The 27658-nt window shown below is 40.5% G+C and overlaps 1 protein-coding gene across 1 annotated transcript; it reads right to left on the bottom strand.

The window, feature by feature from the left end:
- Nucleotides 1–264: 264 nt before the first annotated feature.
- On the bottom strand, nucleotides 265–25790 carry hpgd (15-hydroxyprostaglandin dehydrogenase). The gene is made up of 7 exons (XM_076728722.1): nucleotides 25350–25790; nucleotides 24153–24276; nucleotides 22596–22702; nucleotides 18648–18744; nucleotides 6959–7035; nucleotides 6696–6859; nucleotides 265–677 (listed from the first exon to the last, which is right to left on the bottom strand). The coding sequence occupies exons 1-7, from the start codon at nucleotides 25440–25442 to the stop codon at nucleotides 554–556; spliced, it is 786 nt and encodes a 261-aa protein (XP_076584837.1). The 5' UTR covers nucleotides 25443–25790; the 3' UTR covers nucleotides 265–553.
- Nucleotides 25791–27658: the final 1868 nt, after the last annotated feature.

Below are 27658 nucleotides of genomic sequence, written 5' to 3'. Positions count from 1 at the left end.
ATTTTTATACAAATCATATAAACCAGCTGTTAAATAATAATTGTTACAGTTGCTAGAATAACACTGTTAAATGAAAGAAGCTGCATAATCACTCATCTGAGGTGGATGACAATTGTCAATTATGTCCTGTGACACATAGAAACCTCACTGAACAAGATTCTCTATCTCTCTATAAATTTGGTTTGCCAAAGGTTTATATTTTGGCTGGCAGTGAAAAGACTTGACATTCTATAGTAATTTTGATACTTAAGATCATTATCACATTATTAATGAAATTATTAAAATAAGACAGACAGTATATTATTTTGACAGGGAATTAAACAATAATTTGTATAGCATTCATTTGAGACAGGTATATATACTGTACATGATCAGGCATTGTTCAGGTCAGTTTTTCCAGTAGAACCCAAACAATATTCTCACACACTTCTGATATTAATTTCGATGACAGCCAGAAGTTGTTCTGATTCAGTTTCTGATGTGTTGCAGTCAAACAGGATGAACAACTGCACAGTTCTCCTTGGGAGCACCACAGAGTCCAGTATGTCAAGGCTCAAGCTGACATGGGTTCATAGGTGTGGAAGTGAATTCCCTTGGAGCAGGTTATCTTCATCACTGCTCCATTCAGACTGCTGTCCATGATCAACCTCATCATGCCCTCTGCTATCAATGATGGCCTGGAGATAAACACAGCAAGAAAAGGGGACATTAGATGAGAATACATTTGGTAAAGAGAGCCATGCACCCACATGCTCACACACACACACACACACACACACACACACACACACACGCAGTCGTGCATACATAATTTATGGAGATATTACATAGGCTTAGATTCATTTCTTGCTTTCTTACCCCAACCATATCCAAAACCACTACTTGCCTAACCCTAAGCTTAACCTAACCCTGACCCGAACCTTTACCTCAGTGTTCATCCTAAAATTTGATGATTTACATTGTGGGGACCTGCATTTTGTCCCCATAAGGAAGATGAGTTCCCACAACGTAAGGAATATATGGTACTTGCACGCAAACGCACACACACAATCACACACAATTAGTGATCAGATTTCCTGTGCAGAGTCCCATCCTAAAAATGCAACAATTAACCTGTAATACTGCTCTTTCTTGGAGAGACTGTGTATATGATCACTAAGTAAACTGGCCTCAACTTCCTCTGTCAGACAATGCTTCCCTCAGTCTGCGTGCCTTTGACCTGCACAATTTGATCTTTTACAAAAGCATTCTCCGGCATCATAAAAGTCACTCCAGTATAGAACATAAACATTTCTTGCCATTTCTCATTACTAACTGTAATGAGCCCCCTTACTGAAGTGAGGGAGGGTCTTGGCACATATTTCATCTGATTTTTTTTCAAACTGTGTTGTAGAACAAGACCATGTATGTCTCCTCTTTGGTTCAGTCCCACTCGGAACAACTCCACATAAACAAAGTCTGATGAAAGATAAAGTATCATTCAGCTACTAAGTTGCCACTTCAGAACTGAGGGTCAGTAAGCACATGATTTAACTGTAGCTGTTTGGAAAGAGCCAAATGGAAAATCAGTTCACACATGTTGTGACTGTCTATAAAAATACCAGGTACACGCAATTGTTTAGGAGCTTCATCTCAGTTGCCTCTTTATTGTTGTATGCAAATACATCATACAGTCATGTTCCTTGGCAAGGTCAAACTAACTTTCTTTACCCCTGCTCTATCTAGTTCCAATTCAGAGTATTTCAAAATAAAGGTCCCATCTGTAGTATAGTACTAAACATTACATCTCCCTTCAGCAAAAACTAAAGAATCCTGCAAGGCAATGAACAATCATACAAAAACATAACTGAACCATCTTATGACATAGTGCATATATGACACTGTATGAACCCAGTGTCCTTCTTTTAAGGCAAAATAAACTTCTTGGCATATCTATGGCACAACAAGTCACAGTGCAGGTAAGTGTAATAAATCACATATGTTTTTTTTCATGTATATATTGGGGGGGTGTTCTTCGTACACCCTTTACAATCAGTTATAAGTCAAGGACTTGCTTGGCTTAATGGCATGACCATACTTTGTGCGAGGACAGGGATCAGAGTGATCTGGTTCACACACTGAACCATGGTGAGGTTGCTGTACCCTTGGCTCCCTTAGTCCAGTGATCAGATCGTCCTTGCTGGTCTCGGGCTGCTATATGTCAGGTGCGTGATTGTCATCTTGGATGTCGAGAAGGTGCTGTCGGTTGCTGGTTTCGATATGGTAGCTTTGTGGAGTTTATGCAGGTTGGATGACTGTTGCTGGTTTCCACTTACCATCTTCCTGCTGGAAGTGGATGGGTGCTCCGGTGTACAGTGTTGACAGAGGCCTAGCGGACTCGTTATAGTGCTGCCTCTGGCGCCACTGGCATTCCTTTCTACTTGCTTGTACTGTATTCTGAGGGGTCACTTGAGGTCGCAACTGATGTGCTGTTGTGGGTAAGATGGAGCGCAGTCTACAGCTCATCAGAATTTGGGCTGGAGATTTCAGGCCATCAACTGGTGTGGTCTGATACTCCAGTAGGCTGAGGTATGGGTCTTTCTTGTCCTCTCCGGCCTTTGTGAGGATCTGCTTTGCAGTCTGGACGGTCTTTTCAGCCAGATCGTTGCTCTGGGGATACTGCGGGCTCGAAGTGATGTGCTGGAAGCCCCATGACCTGGCATACTGATGTTGTGCAGGTATTCATTTTCAAAGTACCTGCTGAGGTAGTCACATATGATGATGTAGTTCTCAGAGTTCCAGTAAAATAATTGTGTTGCTACAGTCTGCCATGGGTTCTCTGGGATTGCCTGTGAGAGCATGGGTTCCTTTGTATTGGCGTTGTGGTGTGTTTGGCATATGTTGAAATAGGCCAACACTAGCCCTGGTTCAGTTGTGATAGTCTCTTTTATCTGCTGAAACGCCTTGTCATGTGTTGTGTCCCATTTGAATTCTGTGTCACGTCTTAGTAGGTGTCTGAGTGGTGCACTCACCTCGGCCTGATTGGGAGCAAACCTGGAGAGGTAATTCACCATGCCGAGGATTGTCTTGCATGGCTTCCACCTTGAGGGGGTCTGGTTTCAGGCCATCGGCTGTGAGTATATGTCCGCTTCAGATACACAGGTGCAGCATTAGTCTGGGTTAAGCCTTACCCCCTCACCTCTCTCTCTAGTCCGGCTGAACATGGCTCTGAGGTTGCAGTCATGCTCCTCTTTTGTCTTACTGAACATGAAGATGTTGTCCACGATGCCGGCTACTCCCCTGAGGCCCTCGTATATCTCGTCTATCCTCCTCTGGAATTCGTCCTGGGCAGACACGATGCTGAAAGGGAGTCTGAGAAAACGATATCTGCCAAATATGGTGCTGAATGTAGTGAGCAGTGATGACTCCTTGATTGCCCAGAAGCCTGATCTTGCATCTAAGATGCTGAAGTATTTTGCCCCAGCCAGTCTGGATGTCACATCCTTGAGTGTGGGTAGGGGGTAGTACAGTCTGGCCTTGTTCAAAGGCAATGGGTCTATGTATACCTGGAGCTTGTGTGTTTTTGGCATTTACCCACTGGGTAGGCTCAGTTACTTTGCAGATTATCTTGTCCCTTTCCATGTTGTCTAACTCTGTCTTTAAACGTTCTCTTAGGGCAAATGGTACCCTCTGTGGCAGGCAAACCACTGGTGCTATGTTAGGGTCTATCCTGAAACTGCACTCACCCTGAAATTCACAGATGCCTTTGAAAATATCTGAGTACTCACTCAGCATGTCAGCTGACTGGTTGTCGCGCTCTTCCTTAATATCTGTGACTGCGTATAGCACCTTGATGAGTCCCAGGGCTTTACATGCTCTATAGCCTAGGATGGGTGGGCCGTTGCAGTCTACGATGTAGAACTAATCATTCACTTTCAGCGCATGCCCCCTGTAGCCAAGAAGCTTACGATTGTCATTCAACAGTGGTGTGCTGGGCATGAGCTCAGCAAAATTTTTTGCAGGTACCACACTCGTTTGTGCTCCAGTATCCAATTTGAACGTCAATTTTGTATTCTGTGGTCCCAGTCCTATGTCTGTGTACGCACTATCTTCATCTTCCTCCTCTGCTGTAACAGTGTCAACAAACAGCACTGAGTCAAAATCCTCATTGTATTTCTCCATGGTATGTACATCTCTGTGTTCTGTTCCATTTGGAGTATGGGAATTTGTTTTACATGCCCTTGCAAAGTGGTTGAACTTTCTGCACTTTAAACACTGTTTCCCCTTTGCTGGACATTCTGTTGGCTTCTCATGGTGCCCACAACATGCTCTGAAGGCTTTGTTAGACGTCTTCAGGTTTTTGTTTGGTCTGCTAGCGTTTCTCACAGTGTCAAGGTTCCTTATCTTAAGGTGTACTGCATGCACTTCATGACTGTTGTTAGCCATTGCCTTTGGCTGCATGTGCGCTAGCTTGAACAGTGGGCTATATCAATTGGCTTATCTAGCATTAGCTTTGGTCCTTGACTAAGCAACTTTTCCTGTACTTTAGGTGAGTTGGTGGCAAACACTATACGATCCCTGACCATTTCCTCACTATTTGCATAGGTACAGTCTTTTACAAGCAGTTTGAGCTCCGTTACAAAATGCTCGAATGACTCACCACTCCCCTGCATCTTCTCATGGAATTTGTACCTGGTGAATATGGGGTTAGCTTTCGGGGTGAGATATGCTGAAAATCCATCATAGTACGTTTTCAGAATTTTAGCAATGTCTTCGGTTAATATCCAAGTGTTATTTATTTCCCATCCTTTGTTCCCGATCCACAGCAAGAGAAAACTGCATTTCTCTCCCTCCTTTTTCTGCTCAAGCAGACCAACGAACATGAGCTCTGCAAGTTGCTTGAATTGTTGCCATGCATCAGGTAAGTTGGACGATTCCCAGTCCATCCGTGGGGTTGGGACACCGAAAGCCTCCATTTCTTTTTCTTTTTTTTAAGTGGGTTCATAGTCTAACGACTTACTCTGACGCCATGTTGTGACTGTCTTTAATCTATAATCTATATAAAGAATACCAGGTACACGCAGTTGTTCAGGAGCTTCATCTCAGTTGCCTCTTTATTGCTGTATGCTAATACAAGTTACAATCATGTTCCTTGGTGAGGTCAAACTAACTTTACCCTCTTTCCCCCTGCTCTATCTAGTTCCGGTTCATATTATTTCAAAATAAAGGTCCTGTCTGAGGTATAGTACTAAACATTTCAACACACACACAAAATTGCCAAATCTGACAAGTGAGTGGGAGCAATTTGTTAGCACATTAGCAGATTTAGCCCAAGAGTTTATTGAATATCCTCTGGCTCACACACATGCTGCTCTGGCTTTGCTGACTGATTACTTTGCGCAATAGCTGCAAGTCCGAGTGAAGCATTAATTCATCTAATTATTCAAATAACTTGTAGTCACATAACACATTCCAAATTCAAAAGCATTATTCTTTGAGCAGTATTTTTTATGAAATCAGAGCACATGCAGTGAATTTGTTGTTTTCTATTCATTTTACATAACACAACACTAAATGTAAAATGTATCACTAATTTATAAATAACATGCTTACTTTACATATTTATAATTAGTCATAATAAATATTAGATTTCAATTCATGGTACTTCAGTCACATGTAGCTCATTTGCTTAGATTTGCTTGATGTCCTTCTTGAATGCAATAAATGCTGGCTGTCTGGAGAGAAAACTGCCTGGAATGGGTCAGGTATCAAAAGATTCTTTCCCAGATTGACTGCAAGACAGGACTTAAGGTATGATTTGGATCAGAACTTGTGGCCAAATGCAGATGATAAAATTGTCTTGCACTGTGTATTTCTGTATTTTTAGCATGCTATATATGCATGTACAGTGAATATGTATAGTTATGTATTCAATTACAAGAATTACAGTTACTGTTTTCCTTGACCAGTTCATTAGGACCAGGCAACCTCTATCGAAATTGGATGCTTAGTTTAAAAGGAGTATATACACAGGTCATGGTGGTGTGTGAGACAAAGTTCATTTTCTCACTTTCTTTTTGTCTCCAAAATGTCTTACCCTGTTGTCTTCCTCATGGCATGTCTGTATGTGTATGGTGTCAGTCATGACCCTACTTTCTTCAGCCTGCTTAAACCACTCCTACTTCTAGCAGATAATAACAAATTGGAAGAACTTTAACATAACAGCTGCTTTTATTTTAATGTAATTTTTTAAATAAATGTTAAATATTTGTGCGGTTAAATTGTTTAAAATTCTTTTCATACAGAATTTGCTGTTTAAAATGTATGCTTTGTGTAATCAAATGGACTGAGGTTTACTAGTTCCACACATTCTCATTTACCCAGAAGGGAACTAAAATGTAATCAACTTTATTCATAAAATCGTAATTGTAAGTTGTTTTGTAATTTCAGTTCAGCTGTTTCTGTACTGCACTCCCAGCAGCTGAAGATCATCTGTCCCAACTCCTCACCATCAATGCAGGGCTCCACTCGGAGAACCAGTGCCAAAATTGATCATATTTAATCAATAAAAAGATAATATTCCAGAAATGCTGCAGGACTCTAGTTTTCATTTATGTATCTCACCAATAAATTCACAATATGTGAATCTGGTACGACTTTCAAAGAAGAATTTTAAATGAGTAAACAACCAGTTATAAGTATGTCAGTTAACTTACTGTAAAACTCCAAACTTGTTCATTCTGTGTTTGAAATCGTCCTTGAACTTGACAAACTTGCCCATGTTGTCCTCATGTTCCACTGTGTGCAGCAGAGGAGTGTCGACGAAGGCTGGACACAGGACGTTGATACGAACGCCGTAGTTGCCCTGTGAGGATGCATCCTGCAAGAACATGTCCAATGAGCTGCTGCTGTTTTTGAGTTCCACTAAGCTTAAGATGACCTTCAATACTGTGTTATTTATTGTGTATGTGTGTCTTACTGCCATAGCTCTGGTGAAGCCAATGACCCCATGCTTAGTAGCAGTGTAGACAGGCTGAACAGGAGAATGGAAGAAGGCTGAATTGAAAAGAACAAGAGGAGACAAGAGAACAAACATGTTACCAGCAGCAACACAGAGCAAAGATCAACCATAACGTTATTTTCATGAATGAGTGGAATTCAATTTGGTGTCCCTAAAGATTAAGATTAAGATTAAGCTAAGATTGTCTAGTCTGATCCAGGCCTTAACCTCGATTTGTGCATGCCCATTGCTACTTTGTTTAATAAGCATGCGTCTGAAAGAACAATGACGGACTGCTGGTTGGTTTACATTTTGTTAGCACTGCTAGGCCATGTGCTAGAAAGGTGTTAAATACAACAAATACAACTGGTATTAACTACAACAATTATTATTTGTGGTTGTAACTACAACAACCACAAATAAAAAAAACAATTAGTTACTATTGTTTTTAAGTTACCACCACCAAAGGAAAATAAGCTCAGTAGGCATGCCGAGAATGCTTATTCTCCGGGCACTGTGGTTGATATAGACTTTATCGCCACCCACTGGCCCAGTATGCCTTTTTGAATGTTTGGAATCTTTTTTTGTATTCATATTCAGATCTTTTTTTGTATTCATTTATTCAGATATTTTGTAAAACAACGGGAGTGTGGACAGATTTTCTTTTTTAAACAAGGGTAAAATATTTGTTTTAAAGAATATTTGCACATGTGTGGTCAAAACCAAATATAGCTCCTCAGCAGTTGTTCATTTTGCTGTTTGAGAGGCTCATCAGCTGCTTTTGATGATCACCATGGCTGAATAAGGCAACAAGATTCACAGCAAGTGGGTTACAGAAAACACCGACGACATGACGAGAATTTGGCCTCCGTGGTGAGTGCTCAGGATTTGAGAAAGTTCCGTGTTCCTCAAGACCTTCCACAATGTTGAGTTTATGGGTCAAGTTCCTTCAGGACAAATGTGTCAGGAAAGGCTGTGAGATCATAAGAATGTAGAGATTGCTTCATGTATACATGAGGTTTCTGGGCCACTTACAAAGAAAAAGCAAAGTGACAGAAGTATTGGAAACCTATTTACAGGAAACCAAATGAGAACTATGTGGTTAACAAAAATTTGCGAGCACCTTTCTAATTTTAAAATATAATGACAAATTACACCTACATTTGCAGTGTTCTGGTAAGGACAACACTTTATGAAAGCTGTTCTAACGAGAAAATGTATTTACTGCTGAAAATGTGTGTAAATGCCAACTGTTGAACTTAAATTGCAAAGCATGGCGGAAAATGCAATGAGAACTTAACCTCTTAGTCTGTGTTAAGTTTATACTTAATAGGGAGTTAAGTTTATACTCATGCCTGACATTATTGGAAAGCTAAGATTCTTGTGATTTGACTGTTGCAAACTATTTCAAGATTAAATTAAAACAGGAGACAACTCAATGTAATAACTCACTCACAGTAATACAGCAATTGTTAAAACTCTAAGAAAAACAGTCCTGTTACACTGGCAAAGATCCAGACAATCCAATTCAGTATAAGTTTCCAAAACACTTTTAAAAAAGGTGTTTTACAATTTTAGCTTAGCTGGCAGACTTGCTAATCTTCCACATTTTCTGTTTTAGACTCCAGTAACCCTGTAAGTGTAGGCAGCATTTTGGTCTCATAATGACCACTGCACTCAGACTTTTCGATTGACATCTCACTCGATCAATTAAGATATTGTTACAGCCAGCAAAGTATTAAAAAGCAAAAACACCAAAAACAGTGGTATAGAAGTGTCAAGATAAGGAGGATACAGGATAAAGAATAAAAAAAACAAGTATGTATATATAAATTATGTACAGATTATAAAATACTAATTGCTCCTACCAATGCCATATGCACAAAAAACACTGAATTGCACAGGTCTATGTATATGTACAATATGTACAGTTTATGAAAATACAGCTTGCAATCATCACCAATCCATAAAGATATCAGACAGCTGAACCGGGACCTCAAAGATAAGGATGAGCTAATCCTGGGGTCTTCATCTGCAGCTACTGCCTAAGCCAAACACCTCTCTGCATTGGGCTTCTCCTGCAGTGGCTACAGTGGTGCCAGCCTGTTCATGTGCTCAGCCTCTGTTACACCCAGTGATGTAACTCTTTCCTGGTCAGGTTCTGCCAGCTCCAGGGGGGAATGATCCTTTCAGTGGAGGTCCTGGCTTTGGGGGAGGACTGTGGCCCCTGCTCAGGGCTAAACCCAAGTCCCAAGCCAGCTCCACTCCTTGCAACCGGGACCTGTGGGTCCTGGTGAAGAGCAGCAGGGGTCATGCTACATCATCCTTTCCAATGTTCTCATCTGAACCTCTTTAAAGGAACAATAAATTCCAAACACTGGACAATGGTGATGGAGTGTGTTGTGCAGTCAGTCACCAGCTGGGTGACCACCCATCTTCTGCCCAGATTTCCCCTTTCCAGCTGATTGGTGATGCCACAGTCACCACATACCTCAACTTAAATCGGCCGCCCTCTGTTTCCAGTGCCGTCAGGAGTTGGCTTGGCTACTATGACCAGTCTGTCTGACCTGCCCTATGCCTACATGAAGGATTTTACAACTAGCACTCTATAGCTGATTAAATCTCACAACTCTGTCTCGACCAAGCGTCCTTATATGACAAGTTGGGAATGAGAATGGAAGAAAAACCCCATTTGTAACGTGATCTGCTGAAGAAGTATGCAATGGAGCTCACTCCCATCTTGCACTCCATCTTCTGGGAGTCCTACAGGACTGCCTCAGTGCCCACCCTGTGGAAAACATCCACTATCATACTGGTCACAAGAAATCCCACCCCTCAGAACCAAACCACTACTGCCCAATTGCACTCACCTCAATTATCATGAAATGCCTGGAGAAGCTGGTTCTCAACATCATCCTTCCAACTGTCAAACCATGCTTGGACCCAAGCCAGTTTGCCTACACGGCCAGAAGTTGGACTGAGGATGTAGAAGCATGTCTCCTCCATCCCCTCCTACAACACCTTGAATCACTTTGTAACTTTGCCAGACTCCTCTTCAGCTCTGCTTTCAATACCATCCAGCACCACCAGATGATCAGGAGACTCCATCACCTGAATGTCCCACCACTTCTCATCCACTGGGTACACAGCTTGCTCAGTGACAGCCCCACAAGGTTGTGTCCTGAGCCCCTTCCAATTTACCCTCTACACTAAAGACTGTCAGCCCCTCACCCATTACAATTACAACTACAATTACAATTTGTCATTTAGCAGACACTTTTACCCCAAGCGATGTACATGAGATTTTCATACATCACAAGCAAGGGAGATGGGAGAGAACAACAAGAGTAAGTGCCCTAGCACAACTTTCTGGTCCAACTGGTCCTAGGTGCTATGAGATAGTGCTATGAAGTAATGCAAAAAGTGCATAGAGTCGAGTTTTTTTAAATTTTTTTTATATGAAACAAGCTGATCAGTAAAGAGCTTGGTCTTTAGTCTTTTTCTAAAGATCGAGAGGGACTCTGCAGAACAAATGGAGTTTGGTAACTCGTTCCACCACCAGGGAACCACAGAAGAAAAGAGTCTAGCTTGGGGCCTTTTGGAGGTCGCAGCACCAGGCGCTGTTCCTGGGCAGAGCGTAGTGAGTAGGAGGGAGCATAAACCTGAATGAGGGAGTTCAGGTAGGTCAGAGCAGTTTTGGTGGCAATTTTGTAGGCAAGCATCAAGGATGTATACTTGATGCAGGCAGCAACTGGGAGCCAGTGGAGGGATATAAACAGTGGAGTGACATGCGCTCGTTTGGGCTGGTTAAATACCAGGTAAGCCGCCGCATTCTGTATCATCTGCAAAGGTTTTAACGAGCCCTGGGAGCCCTGCCAGTAAGGAATTACAAGAGTCGAGGCGTGATAGTACCAGTGCTTGTACTAGGAGTTGTGTTGCATGCTCAGACAGGCAGGGTCTGATCTTCCTGGAGTTGTACAGGGCAAATCAGCATGACCGAGCAACAGAGGTCACATGTTCTTTACAAGTTAGTTGGTCATCAATCATGACACCCAAGTTTCTGGCAGATTTTGCGGGAGTGAACAGAGCTGAGTCAAGCTGGATACTGATCCATTGTTGTACAGAGGGACTGGCTGGGATGACAAGGAACTCAGTCTTTGACAGGTTAAGTTGAAGGTGTCACCATCACATCCCTCAAATACTCAGATGACACCACTGTACTCACAATAAAAACTCGGTTGCAAGCTACCATGACTACATCTCCCATCTCACACAGTGGTGCACGGACAATCATTTGCAGTTAAATGTCTCCAAAACAAAGGAACTGGTCTTCGACTCCTCCAGCACATGCAAGTCAGTCTTAAACCCCACCAACACCCCATCAACATCAGTGGTGAAGTTGCTGAAATGGTGGAGAGCCACAAATATCTTGGCATCACTCTAGACCAGGGGTTTGCAACCTTCAACATCAAAAGAGCCATTATGGCACCTTTCCAAACAAATTAAATTCCTGTGGAGCCACAAAACCTATTTGACCCCCTAAAATGCATATAAAGTTTTATATACAGTTATGCTATGTATAAAAGAACTATACTTTGTTGCATTCATGAAATCCTAGAACTATAAAAAGAAAACAATTGGCATTTTATTGCTGTTTGTAACAAAGGATAAAACTCTTATGAACACCAGAAAATAAAACACTGGCACTTATAGGGTTTCTTTCAAGTTAAAATACATAATGCAGACCTTCCCTTATTGTGGAAAAAAAAGCAGCGCACGAATTAATAAAACATATAGCTGTAGCATATTCACTTTAAAAAGAGCAAACATAAAAATATGTCAGTTTATATTTTATTATGACTTAAGTCCATTTCAGTGTGCCATCATGCTGTCATCCTTTTTTTTCCCCCCCCCCAGTCATGTACAGCAATCAACTGTTGAGTCTGAACATAAAACACAACTACATCAGTTCAGGGTCCAAACTATAAATAAATATTTGCAAATAACTATTAACTATTGAATGCCCTGTCAACCTGAACGTCACCGCAGAGCTTATCTATATCAGGGCTGTAAGACGTGACTTTGCTCTTCACACAGGATTGCAAGCTGTCATCCATGAGGCGCGAGAGATGTTTGCTTTTTATATGTTATGTGGAAAAGTATGTGAAAGTAAAGATCAACAGGACTCCAAATGGATACTTTTTCCTGTTCATATAAGTGTCGGGAATGGCATTCCCTGTTTCAAACACAAGTTTGTCAGGTTTGGAGAGGTTTTCAATATTGCTCCATTTGTGCTTCTAAGCAAGAACAGCATTCTGATGGTCAGTGGCAACCGGTGACGCATGTAGGATGTGACCCATATTTTGATTGACAAAATATTAAAAAATATATAACTCAAATGTTACAAGAGCATCTCAATCTCCAAAATAAGTATTCCATTGAAAAAATGAAATACAATACAATACAATACAATACAATAAAATAGTCATTATTTATTCACATTATTTTTTCCAAAGCTACAGGGAGCCACGACAGAGAGCTGAAAGAGCCCCATGCAGCTCCAGAGCCACGGGTTGCCGACCCCTGCCCTAGACAATAAACTGAGCTTTGAACAACACAGCATTGACATTCATAAATGCTGCCAACAAAGACTCTCTGACGTCCACAAGCACTTTCCGTTTCCCCCCACCTTCTGACCTGAGAATGTGGTGGCAGTGGGTGTATGGTGTGGGATTCATATATATATTTGTCAAATTTTATGTATCCTGTCCAGGTTGATGTTTTTGTGCATTGTGAGGTTGTCCTCTGAGGTTGTGTGGGGATATATGTATGCATTTGTCAAATTTGATGTATTCTGTCTGGTTTGATGTATTTGTGGACTCTGAGATTATACAGAAGGCAGAAACAATATTCCTTGCAGAAGGACAAATAAAAATCTAAAAAAAAAAATTATTAAAATTAACGGCACCTGTCATGCAATTTCTCCATATATAAAGGTAAATGGACTGCATTTATATAATGCTTTTCTAGTCTACTTTGACTACTCAAAGTGCCTTACAAAACAAGTCACACTGACTCATTCACACAAACACGCTCACACACCGATGACACAGCATTGGAAACCATTTGGAGTTCAGTATCTTGCCAAAGGACACTTTGACTAGAGGAGCCAGGAATGAAACCACTGACCCTGTTGGTGGAAGACCTGCTCTCCTGAGTCACAGCCACCAGCGAATATGGGGGATTAGTTAGGGATAGCCATGAATCAAAACAGGAAAGCAAATGTTTTGGAAGATGAGATCACCAAGAATGAGGCAAGGCGACATGTATTATTTGCTGGATTGAATAGTGGGATGCCTAGCAAAACCAAACATGCAGCTTGTGTCCCTCTGCAGTGAACAAGGTGGGGCGGAGAGACAGAACTGTGGCTGTATCAAAAAGTAAGAACTAACCTTAAACTACAAGGGAAAAAAAAACTGGCATATATAACCACAGCATTAAGGCAACAGGAGGGAGGCCTGATACACTCGAGTTCTAACAAATCGACCAGTGCATCACAACAATAATTGGAAAGCATATATTATTCATAAAGCTCAAGCAACGCTCACCACAGGTTTGGCCACATATGTGTCCCAAAATGCAATACCTCTACATAACCAGCAGGAAAATTACTTATGTCGAGTCTATTTTATACATGATGCTCCTGAATATTTTGACATGTAAATGGTTTCTGTGGCTGAAAGTATGTAGGAGTCATCACCTGAAAACTCTAGCTATAAACTCTATCAGTCTAACATTATCTGAATCTACTTTCAAGAGAGTCTGGTAATGGGACACAAACAGACTTGTTTACTTAGAACACCTCTGGGGACATTACGTAGGCTTAGATTCCTTGTCCGGAGTCATATGCTATGCCTACCCCTACCCCTTCCCCTTCCCCTAACCACGTACTTTAACCTAACCCTAACTCTAACCTTAATGATTGATACCAAAATCACATTTTTCCTAGTTGGAGAAAGCTAACAAAACAATATGCTTGGAAAATGTTTGTCAATGTTTGGTCGAAGTCCATGTTTGTTATGGGATTGCCAAGTACAAAGTCACTCTCTCTCACACACACACACACACACACACACACACACACACACACACAAACTGATGTTATCACAAGTGTGACAAGTGGAAAATGGCTACCATATGTCTGCTGTTACTGTTGTAGAGCTACAAGATGATGTATCCGATTCCAAGAATGAAGAACATTCACTGGAATCTTACAGCAACAACACACACAGTTCTAAAATAAGTACACAAATATAAACAATTCCCAGATTTCAGTATTTAGACCAAATTCCATCATTGAAACTCCATTAAACCAGAGAGCTGAGCAATAGATGAGTTCTCCAAAACACAGATATTTTACCGCTATAGGGGTGGTATTGGCCAAACATCTGACTTTCGCATATTGTTACATCAATCTCAGTTTGTTGTTTTGTTGAGCCTTGGGGTAATTTTACAGTTCAGACAGTTCAGCACATAGTAGCAGGGTGTATAATGGTGGCAGGAAAAGTCTACACAGAACACCATAGTGGCAGGCATATTGTACAGGAACATCTGTACTGAGTATGGAAGCCCCAGGGTCAAATTGGAAGACACTTCCTAAGGTGGTGGAGAATGACCGAGCCGAGAACCTTTGGGATATCCAGATCCAGACTGACAAGATGGAGGTGACTAACCAACCAGAAAAATACCAAGGGCTGAAAGAGGAGCTCGAAAAGATGAGGGGAGTAAAGGCAACTGTGGTACCAGTGATAATTGGAACACTGGAGGCAGTGACCCACAAACTGGGAGAGTGGCCTCAGCAGATTCCAGGAATAACATCTGAGGTCTCTGTCCGGAAGAGTGCACTCCTAGGAACAGCTAAAATACTGCGCGGAACCCACAAACTCCCAGGCCTCTGGTGGAGGCTTGAAGCTTGAAGAAAAAAGACCCCAAAACTATTCCTTTTAAACAATCCAACTGTCTGGACTTGACATTTTGTGTAGTTCCATCAAATTAAGTTTTCTGCATATAGCTGCAGAATATTTTAATATTCATAATGGATTTCATGATATAATGTGAAACATTAATTGTGCTAATTGTGACAAACCCCACAGAAAACGATCACCCTACTTTGTAGAGGTATTCTGCCACCTTTAACTTTTTGTTTTAGTTATATGGCCTGCAAACCCATCTCATCAACCTCATTTCTAACAGCAGCTGGTGAAGCTGATGGTCAGAAGTTGGTGGAGATCAAAACAGAGCTAAAAGGATAGTGAATATTGGAATATGTTTAACAGTAGACAGAAACAACTCAAACTGAATGCTCATGTCTTCCTGTGTTTGATGTGATGTTTCACTTTTTTCACTAAGTTTCTAACTTTGTCTGTCTGTCATTTAGGCTTGGGTAGGTAACACACAGTGCCTGGATTTATCAAAGCTGCAAACAGGGAAAGTAGTGAGACTGCAGGATTGGATTATCAGATTGTCTGTGGGTTTGTCACTGTCAGCAGTATCCTCCATATTAGTTGTGTGAATGTTAATATCTAAAATATTGATTAGTGCAAAGATTCTGACAAAATCTGTCAGGCAGTGTCAAAAACTTCAAAATGTTCTCTTTTTATTCATCTTCATGCTATGTCAGTGTCATGGATGGATACACCTGCCATGGACTGAAAATGTCTGTCTACTATACAGCTTGGTGAAGACCACTGCAATAGTATCTGCCTTCTTAATTAGGTTATCCTTCCTTGTAGATTTTATTCTTCAATTGACTTCAAGAATTTGACCATATTTATTCATATTTCTCTAGTTTGATGGTTGGGCAGACCCCTGGTCCAACATTAAAAGACAGCAATGAGTGTGTCCATGGTTGAAACATAGAAACACAAACTGTGGTTTCCTAAATATGGTACTACATTTTAAGATGTTCTGCCAGTCAGTACAGAGTGTCAGGGTCACTTCAGACTAGTGAGAGTTTGTCTTGATTTCCTGATTTGTATACAGTTCATGTGATCACTACAAATAAGGACAGATCATGTTCAAGAAGAACAGCTCCCACTCACAAACATGTAAAAAATTACACTAAATGGACATTTTTACTGAGGCGACTGTACCTTAGAACAGTAGCAGCAGCATCAACTGCTTGTTGGAGGAACCTTGACCCCAAAATAACACCTGCTCAATCCCCTCTACTCATATCCATGGCCCCTCAGGAGAACAAAAACAAAATGGAAAAATGACACTGGTGGGAGAGGAGCTAACTTCGGATCTGAGAAAGTCTGGCAGTATTCCAGGTCACAGTGGTAATCTTACTTTGCAAGGAGTGAACTGGAGCCACATAGAGTAACAGCAGTATAATGAGGCTTTGTGTCTCTGTAATCTAACCAAACCGAAACAAACTACCAGCTCACTCATCTATTCACCCAGTATATGTGGTTGATTACTTAAATTAAGAATTAAGAACATGTTATCTTTTAATGAAGAAATAAATCAAGGGACATTTCCAGTATTCCAATTAACTAATAAATAACTGCCTCTAGTGCAGTTGTTTAAGTTGCATTATGTAGACATTATGCAGCTTGGTGCCTACACAGAGTGGCTTGGCTTCTGAAGGGTTTTTGTCTGAGTTTAGAAAAAGATTACAGCTTTTACAGACCTGGCGTGGGAAGTATTGGCCCATCAGGACAGTATAAAAAAGTAAGAGGAATTACCTTGTAAAATGTGTGTGTGTGTGTGTGTGTGTGTGTGTGTGTGTGTGTGTGTGAGAGAGAGAGTATGAGTAAGTGAGTGAGGGTGAGTATGCAGAGAGCAAAACACAGATGAAGAGAAAATTTTGGATGAGTGTGAGTTTTTTCCATGACGGAGACAGGGGTGCAGAATGATCCAGATACAGTTGTTTCAGTTATAGTGGATCTCTACCAAACTGACATGGTTGTTTTTCATCTTCTGTTTCCCACCCAACACACACTCAAGGAAGAGTAGAACTGTTTTAATAGGCTTTGAGAAATTCGTCATCTGGGACATTTTGACATACATAAATCTGTGTGTCTCTGTCTTTCAGTAAGGAGAACTGAAGACTGAAAGGTCATTGAAGTTTCAGTGTCACTAGAAACATTTATATCTTACCAATTTATTGCACAATTGAAATTATACAGAAGTTCATGACTGACTAATTTTCTTTACTCTGTAAAATGAGATCAATTCAAATGGCTACAATGCAAGGTCCCAGATCTTGACTTAGAGGGAAATGAAAGCACATTTTCCTTTCCCACAATCTAACAAGGTCATTCCAAAGTTTTTCTCTACAGCTGGTCTTTCTCAGAAATCTGTACTATTACATAATCCACATTTTCGGACAATATCATTCATAGTCACAACTTGAAATACCAGTGGCGATTTTTCATGAATTGTAAACCTTCCGACCACAATATCTTATCACCCCAAAAAACACTGCAGGCTACCTTAACTGTACAGCATCTACATGACACAATGTGTTACTGTTACGATCCTACAGACCTCTTGCATACCTAATATGTTTTTTTTACCTGTTCCCCAGTATTATTGTTGTCTGTCTGTTCTCCTCAGTCTGTCTAGCTGGGTGTTCACCTACACCCAGCAAGCTCCGCCTCCTCAGGTGCACACCAGATGATCCGAAGTAAGCCACAGGATAAAGGGGAAGAGCTCTCTCCTACCTGTGCTGGATTGTCCTGAATCCCTGGTGGTGTCCTTGTTCATGTATTGTGAGTACTACGCTATGCTATCTCCTCTCCTGTAGAGTTGCTAATGCTAACTATTTTTGGACTGCCACTTATAGTGTGCTTTTTGTGTTTCAGTGTCTTCTGTTGCGTCAGTGCGTGCCTTGCATTCTTCTTGCATTATGAACAATTTGTACTGTACTAATAAACTACATGCAATAATTTCTGTCTACTGTTTTAGCTGTTCTAGCTTTTGGGTTCTACATCTCATCCATTATTCTATATCTGTTCTGTTTTATTAGTTACCACTATCATATTCTGCATATCAGTGTAGATGCTGTGATATGACTAAAGCTGCAGCATTGCAATTGTGTGGGAATGAAGATGAGAATGGAATTTGTCTGGAACCTGTCTTCCTGTAGTCTTGCAGTGCAATGTCATGCATTTAGTGCAGTAGACAGTCAAAACAGTTTGTGTGTTTGAAGTTTGGTTAATTACTGAACTTCTTTAGGCAGTCAGTGCTCTTGACTTATTAGGTACCCCCATACAGGTGCTTGATGTGCATGTGAGTTTGAAAGGTACATATTTCACCATCATTACAAACCATCATTACAGTTATTATCTCCCTTTCATCTTCCTTGGTAATGTTTTAGCATTAGCATTAGCATTGACCTACCAGCCAATCAAATACTAACATGGCAATTTTTTTCTTAATTGCGTAAACATAATTATTCTGAAAATATGCAAGAGTTTTTGATTTTCAAATACTTAAGTTTAGGTTCCCATAATATTTACTACTAGTTAAAACAATGTTTATATCATCAGTCTGACTAAAGCAAAGACTGTGTTGAAGTAGAGTTGATCTTTGTCATGAATTCATGAAAAAACATAGTCTTGAATACATATGTTCATAAATGTGCATGTGTATGTGTTACCTGCCATAGAGGATACATTGACAATGGTGCCTCCTTCCTTGCCGTACTCATTACTCATGTGTTCCAGTGCCAAGTAGGTCCCTTTAATTACAGAGGTCTATAAAGATAAAGAGACAACACTGTCAAAGTGGTAATCTTCACAACAGGCAAGTGCAGCACGTAATCAGGAAGTGAAACTGAAAGGAAAGAATGTGCAAACCTACTGATAAGTGAAGGTGTTTATTTGAGGGCATCAGTGCAGTCAGTTCACACAACGATCAGCAAATTTTACTTTTGAGAATTTGACTATAAGCCTAATTCCATGGAAACCCAACACAGATATATTGCATAGTAACATAATATGTATGCTTTTGAAGCACTTCCATCCGTTATAGACTGTGCCATGATGAAATGCAGCAGCTGTAAATCCTTTTTTTTTTTTTTTGTTCATTTTTTCCAGGTCCTACAAATGATGTTGAATTTTGACATGATTATTTTAGGCCACACCACAAATCAAGGATCGCTCCTGTTCAATGGTGGGAGTTGCTGACTGACAAGTATATATTACTGATATCAAGGGTCTAGGAACATACACTGTGCCAAAGACTTATTTCAAATGTCAGATTTTGGTGAGAATTTTGATTTACTGGGTTGACTAAGTGTTGAAAGAGATGGACAGAATAGAGAAGGAAATTTAAAAGACAGGAGACACTGATGTTTAGAGAAAACTCACTGTGAAAAATGGGAACCCTATGGTTTACTTAGTAGTTCCCAAACTACAACAATAGAAGATACTGGAGCAACATCTCTGCTTCTGGCACTGGCAATTGTAATGCACCCCACTATTGTGGAGAGGTACACATTTTTGGCTCATTTACTGTTGTCTTGTTTTCATTATATCTCTTACCTGATGTTATGTCATTGCCCTTCTAATTTTATTGCATAGCTGACAGCCCTGTCTCCTAGAAAATACTTTTCAACAACTAATTTACGACAGCAAATACATTTTGAAGGAATCGTATTACAGACTGAATTATGTTTTTGTTGCCTGAACCTAACCGAGGACAGGAGGCTGCAGAACAACCATCTGTACACCTGTAGACCCAAGAATCCAACATCATAATAAGATAAGATAGATATAAGATACTATATTTGATCGGCAGCTTAAGAATTGTGTCAACTGTTTCAAGTGAACAATTTGCTGTTTTACCTTTGGGGTCATGGGGTTATTATCAGTGTACATTGATAGGCTGAAGATGTTTTTCCAGTAGTGGCGGTTGAGCTGGCTGCTGGGATTCTACTCATCAGGAATGTAGTAGTAAGGCCTGAAGTTTCATGTCATGAAGGGCTGAGGGGGAGGCCTTCTGATCAATTGGAGGAGTCTAAGCAGCCCGAAGAAGGGGTGTTGCAAGCCAAATGCAGAATAAATGTTGGCAATGTAAGTTTGTGCAAACTACTAATTTGTACAAACTTTTAATTTCTTCACATTCAAAGTTTATGTTTCTTAGGGTTGAATTTTAAATTTTTTTTTCATGACAATGCTGTGGTGAAGTTCTTGGTTAGGCTTAAGCACAAAACCCACTTGGTTAGCTTTAGGAAAAGATCATGTTTTGTCTTAAAATAGGTTTTGTCACTACAAACATGGCTGTAACAGTGGTCTGCTGATTGGCAGTTGTCGTGCTTACCTGTCATACCACTACCATCCCCTCCTCCTCCTCCCCCAATGACAAACTTAGCTCATATACATGTACTGTTAATACGAATTATTAATACTGTCACTTACCTTTTGTAGAAACATTGATATGATATAACTACACAAAATAAATGTATTAACATTTTGGAACTTCACTATCATGCTCTCATTCAGTTGAACCTACATTAGTCTTGCTTCCGATGCCAAAAAAGATGTTTTATAAGATGCTTTACACCAGTACTAAGAGAGTAAGCAGCAGTGAAACAGGCACATTATTCAGTCATGATCAGATGAGAGACACAAGAGAAAACATTTGCCAATAAGACAAAGTCTATGTGTGAATGTACCATTCATTATATGGTAAAGAAAAAAATGGCCTAAAACTGGTTAGCGTAACTGTGAACAGCACAACTGGTATGAAAATATTCTGCATATTTTTGGCCCCTTATCAACAACACAAAAAGTAGCCAACCATAGTTTTGCCTCTCTTGTCTCCCTCGGCTTCCTGTTTTAGTCATGTCTGTCATCACAAGTGGAAGTCAAGGATAAAAGAATGTGATGATTTGGATTTTGAACATCTTGCCAAAGGACTGAAGTTGAAAATTAGCTTGCTGGCTAATACTGACACATACATGTTGGTCTTGTAAATGAACTAACCTGCTTAGCACCACAGTACATGCATACACTGGCCTATAGTGGGTCTTACATCTACCATTCCTGTCTTAATCTGCATAAAGCAACTACTGATCCTGGCCTTGTGTGTGATCCTGCAGTTGCAGCTTTTATTCAGTAGAAACTGTTACTAGATTTAATGCATTCTATGTGTGGGTTTTATTTCCCATCTTATGTTATTAATTATACGTATTCTATTTTCATTTTTAGTTTTATATGAGTCAGTCTATCCTTGCTTTTATGTACATTCTATGTCTATTCCCATGTGAACCACTCAGTGTATGAATAGTGGTATACAAATAAGGTTTAAATAAAGTTTCTTCTTCTTTTTCTTCTTCCTCTTCTACTTTGTATTAATGTGTTGCCCAAGGTGGCTCTAGCAAAACAACTGATGACTCATAACAAGTTAGCACTTTTTTCGGGTCTCACAAGTACATGTACTGAGTGCTACCACATCATTATCTTGACCTGTGATCCCATCTAGATCACATTCCAACTGAAAAACGTTTTGACTGCCTGTCTGCTTTGAGCTTTCAACCAATCTTGGCACTCCTTGTCATGTGGACTCATCGAGGTTCAATCTCTAATCTGATGTTTCTCAGAGTAGTTCTAGAAAAAGGTGGAAGATGAAAGCAGTGAATGATCTCTGAAGGAACAGTAATTAAGAACAACCCCTCTCTATTCTTATAGTTTTTCAGAGATTTTGATATTTTTGATTTTGGAAGATTTTACATTGTCTTCCTGTAAATGCTCCATGTCCTCATACACCAAAGAGATGTCAGTTACAACAATTAAACTGAGTAAACTTAGGAATGAATAATCAATAAGGAGTGCCACAGAGCTCACATATTTGTCCACTTTATAATTACAAACAGGGATCACCATCTGCAAGTGATCTGCAATAAGACGAAACGTACTTTTTATTATCACACACAACAATGCAATGCACTACATGCACACACGCCATGCTTATGCGAATTTAAATCTCTGCGTTTGACCCATCCTTGGTCCGTCCGTCCTCCGTGGGGTGGTGATCTTCCTGCATGCTTTTAGTGGTTATTTTTTGTTTAATGTAGGATACCCCAGGTGAACACGGGGAGAACATGCAAACTTCACACAGAAAGCCCCCTTCCTCGAACAGCAGGCACCAAAGGCAAGGTGGAGGACACGCCACAGAGAATCGAACCCGGGACCTTCTAGCTGTGAGACAACAGTGTTGCCACTGTACCACTGTCCCACCATAGTGGGTGACCTCTATAAACTTTAGAAATTTCTTGGTGACAATGAACTATTTCAATTTCAGCACATTGCACCATAGGCAAGGAACCTGGCTGTTATCAACTGTATTACCATGCATTTACTATCTATCACAACTAAAATTGGCCAGTCAGATGTATTCAAACACAAATAAAAACAATTAAAGTCATGATTTTTAGTGATTTAAGTAATTATTACTTTGTTTGCACATTTGGCAAGCAGGCTGGCACATGCTTGTGTTCATTCAGTGGGCCGACAAGACAGGGAGATCACAGATTTTGATTACTTTGGGCTACATCAATAAAACTGACTTGACCTGTCTGAAAATCCTTATTTCATCATCTTACCAGGTTGACTTGTATGGTCTTCTCCCAGTTCTTTTCATTGTTGATGCCGGCGTTGTTGATAACGATATCCAGACGACCAAACTTCTCTACTGTGCTCTGGAACGCATCTGTTTCACAGAGACAAGAAAACACGTCACTGAAAGACTTAAAACACTCAGTGCTGAATGAGCATGGCATTCAGCTTCAGCTGACCAGCTGACCCCATGATCAAATCAGAATCATACTCTGACATGATGATACAGCTGATACTCCAAACACACCACACTACCATGATCTGCTGATGTTCAGGTTTATGAAGATAAGTTGAGTGACTTCTGACATGTTAGATAAATATCCACAGACACAAAATGCAGACAACATGAAGAAGTGGCTATATATTACTACACAATGAACGACCAGCAGATTGTTAATCTCCCCATGTGAGCAGAGAGACATGGTTGGATAAACAGCTGAAGGGAGAAACCTGAAGTGGGAAAACCTGCATGTGTCATCACCTGCCACATTCCACACTTGGACACCTAACAATTAGAAACAAACATACCTGTTTTTAAGAGACTCATCTGGTGACAAACACACACCCGCACATGCACATTCGTGCACAAATGTGCAAAGGAGTCACACACACTGAAAAAGCCTACACACGAAACACGCATGCAGTTATGCTCTGCTAACAATTACACACACTGTGCATACTTGCAGAGATTCATGCACTCATATAAACCCAATTAATCTCTTCCCACAAACACACAAACACACACACAGACACAGACACAGACACACACACAGACACACACACACACACACACACACACACACACACACACACACACACACACACACACTGCCATTGGCTCCATGCCGGCTTACACTGTGTGTCCACATCAACAGTAGTACTATCACAGAGTTAGGAGCAACACAAAACAGCATTCCACAGCCGTTAGCCTGCAGGGATTTACTTTTTCAAAGTCAGACAATGAAACCTTGTTTCTCTCTCTAGCTCTCTCATTCTCACTCACTCTAAGACACACTTATTCACTTGCACAGACTTTAATTTTCTGCTTCTTCTATTTCTCACCCTGGCACGCCCACACACATATAAGCACAACATCACAGACAGACCTACTGCAGAAAAGGAGAGGGTATGTGAAGAGCAGTAGTATACACCAGTATATTGTACTTGTGGAGCAGTGAATAGGCATGTTGAACTTTTAAATACAGTATAATATATAATCATGTGACTGCAAAGCAAGACTAGACAAGCTGAACTTTTAGTTGGGCCATGAGTGCAGCCTATTGGTAAGATTTACTGAAGTGACCAGAGCTTGTGCCACTTGTATTCTGTTGCAGTCTGGTTGACTGAACAAGCTGTCAGAGATTAGTATCAGGAAAAGGTTTCTAATGCTTGCCAAAAACAGTTCCTTGCTTTTAGCCAACACTGAATATGTTGCTGAAACATTATCACTTAAGTTTTCATATTTTTACCCAATAAGTAGTAATTGATATAAAAGGCATTACTCCCAGTTATCTCTCTTCTTATAGTCCTATAGACAGTGTTACCTCTCAGTGCATCTCCATTGGACACATCACACGAAATAAAGGTACAGTTGCCCTCTCCAAACTCGGCATCCAGCTGTGCTTTGCATTCCTCACCACAGGTCTTGTTCAGATCGACCACAGCCACCTGAACCACAAAGCTCTGTTAGTAAGTTGGGCATTTAAATTCACACATGCAGACAGACTGTGAGGCTGTTACGGTCGAAAGTTTGAATCCATCTCTGCAGAACCTCGTACTAAATAAATGGAGATCATACGGTGAATACAGTGTACTGCTTACTTCTTACCATCTTAAAGTGTTAGATGTGTGGTAAACGTGGCTGTGAACAGCTCAGTTAGTAGCAGACCGCTCAGATAGGGAACAAAAATACGAGACTAACGACATGTTCATCTTGGTGTTATGCTGTGGTTAGCCTTGTTTCATAGGGTGTGAAAGAAGTTCTCAGACACTTAACTCTTACAAAAGCCATTTTGCATTAATTTTCTTGCCTTTGAAATGCATTTTACCACCAATGTCTAACTACCAGTTTGAAAAAAAAAAACATACAAAAAAAAACAAAGAAAACCCCGAAACAATTGTACTGCTCTAATGCCAAATCATTATTCAAATGGAGTGTATTTATACTAACCTTTTACACTATCATCTACTGTACGACATGTTAACACTGGCCCTATTTCAACATATGTACTGACTTCATAAAACATGTAAAAGCCGGAAGACAGCAGTAGAGTCAAGGAAACTAAAAGATTGCTGAATAAAACAAATGTGATAAAGCAGTAAAGTGCTTCCAAAACCTTAAAGTTAAGAACTTAATGCAGTGTAAGTGTAGTCACTCCATTCAAGCTGAATCACAGCAAACATGCAGACAGTTCCACTTCACTGAAAGGCATTCTAGTGAAGCCAGAGCAGTGAAGTCAAAATATGTTGTGTTTGAGCAGTGGAGATAACAATCAAGTCAGTTATACAAGAGTTTGAACTGTTAATGCATACTTGGATCAGAAAAGGTCTGGCAGTAACTTGAACAGAAAAGCAAAAGAAGTTAAGTTAAAGCACTTCGAGTTTATTTGAGCATTTTTAATGATGCCATTTGTGAACTGAGTAGCTGTCAAAGCAGTAAAACTTATGTTCCACCCTTTAGCTAAATTAAGCTAAAAAGCTAGAATTAAGGCAGGCTGAGAACTACTGACAGAACTACTGACCTTGGCTGAACTCTGCAGTAGTGACTGGACCACGGCTCTTCCAATGCCCTGAGCACCCCCAGTCACCAGAGCCACCTTCCCATTTAGAGACATGATCCCAGCACAGCAGCAAAACCTGTTACAATTCGTCTTCTCCTGTCTCTCACACTTTAACTTTCCTTTGTGCTCTCTCTCTCTCTCTCTCTCTCTCTCTCTCTCTCTCTCTCTCTCCTTCCTTTTTATGTCTCTCTGTGGTTCACTTCTCTGTCTTCTTTTTCTATCCTCCTCTGTGTGTTGAAGCACCTTTCCACTCTCCCTGTAAAACAATCATATGCTTTCTCACCCTTCTGTGTGTTTTCACTGTCTTAGCTGGGCTGTTTTCTCTCCCTTCTCCCCCCTCAGCTTATCAGTCTATACAAACACTGAATGTGTGTCGAGAGAGAAGAGAGAGAGAGGGAGCGAGAGAGCGATAGAGAGAGTGAGAGCGAGAGAGAGAGAGAGAGCGAGAGAGAGAGTCAAAGGCTAAGTAAACTCCGTAGGATAATTACAACTTTTATCCAGCTTGTTGTACCTGCCCTCCTGTCTCCCCCTACTTCTGTTACTCCTCCTGTTTCTACACTCTTTGCCTCCTCCTACTCTTGTTTCATCTATACACCAGGCTCTTCACAGTGATACAAGGTTCAGGTCTCAGCATGTTGATGTTCACATGCTGTGCTAAAATGAATGAATGAAAACCAATAGCTGCTAATTGCTAAACAAACATGCAAAAAATACTGGTTTGGTCCTTTAAAGCAATATCATAATGACTTCAAGTAAACTTCTGCTTTGCGATGTTTTCCTTATGGACTTCTAAAAAATTATGCTAAATAAATTTGGAAAGAACTCATTTTTTTTATATTCATAAACACCATTATTTATACTTTGCAGAACATTAGATTCAGATTCAGGAACATCTCTACACTACCATCCACCCCTTCATTCACACCCCTCTTTCCCTCATCCTCATTATCTTCTGTCCTTAGGGTTAACTGTTGCCATGCCTGTCAAGCTTCACTTTCTCACACTCAAAATTGTTTGTAATATTTCACATGACAAGTCCTTGCTTTCAGACAAAGACATACAAAGGCAGGTGTCACATTTCTATGATCCTATACATCAATCCTGTACTTCAGATACTCCACTACAAGTAAAAGTCTTGCTTTCAGAACTAACCTTACTTAAGTACAAGTATGTAGGTATTATCAGCAAAATCTACTCAAAGTATCAAAAGTAAAAGCTCTGAGCCTCTGAGCAGGCCTCTCCCTCCAGGAGCTTGGTGGGTGGAGTCGGTGCATCAGGAAGATGCAGCTCACCTGGTCTGTATCATACAAGATATGTAAGTTGGTGGCAATCAGCCATTTGCTCTCCCCTGGCTTCCACCCTCTTTGGTTTTGTTGTGTTTCATTTGTCTTTGTCTTAATTTAGTTATGTAAAATACACGTTTTTTTTATTTTGTATTCTTTTTTCTTTTCTTTTTTTTTGTATTCTTGTATTCTGTATTCTTCTTCTGTATATTCTCTCCTTCTTTGTCCAGCCTTGAGACTAAGGTTCTGACTAAATGGGACCTTGCCTGGGATGCAAACCCATTTGTCAAAGATTAAATCCAATTTGGTTTGTGACCCTTGTGTTTTATGAATATCACACAAGGGTTTTTGTTCTGTTGTTTAGAGCAGTTACCTTTGTGCAGTTAAGGGGGTGTTTGAAATGTATTGGAATTTATTCTTTATCAAAGTCACCATAGCAGCCTGTTAGCATTCAGAAGGAATGACAATGGTGTCAAGTGTTGCTGCAGCGGTGAAAGACAACTCGGTTATATCTTTACAACAAATACCATTTATGAGCTGCGCAGATATTGAAAAAGGAGGGTGACAGAACTTGGACCCGACTGACCAGAAATGCATATTCAACAGCAGAACATAGACCGGGGACCTGAAAAGTCTGCTTCATAGGGAGAACGAAGACTTCAGGTCAGGGGACCTTGGACTAAACTCCCACATCCCTTACCATCCCCCACTACACCACCCTCCACTAGCACGATCCCCTGACTGTGGGCCTAGTAAGAAGACAGCTGGAAATGCTGTACCTGGACAAGGCTGCTGACCCTGCTGGCATTAGTTCCAGAGTCCTGAGGACTTGTGCCAGCCAACTGTCCGTGATCCTGGGACACATCTTCAACCTGAGCCTGCAGAGAGTCCCGGTGCTGTGGAAGATGTCCTGCATGGTTCCTGTTGACGATAGTGTGTTACTGTATGCTTCAATGCTGTCTAAGCTTTAGTGTATTATGAAATTAA

Source organism: Chaetodon auriga, chromosome 4 (assembly GCF_051107435.1).
Source record: "Chaetodon auriga isolate fChaAug3 chromosome 4, fChaAug3.hap1, whole genome shotgun sequence".
Classification (NCBI taxonomy): Eukaryota; Metazoa; Chordata; class Actinopteri; order Chaetodontiformes; family Chaetodontidae; genus Chaetodon; species Chaetodon auriga.
This window is presented reverse-complemented; position numbering and strand designations above follow the sequence as displayed.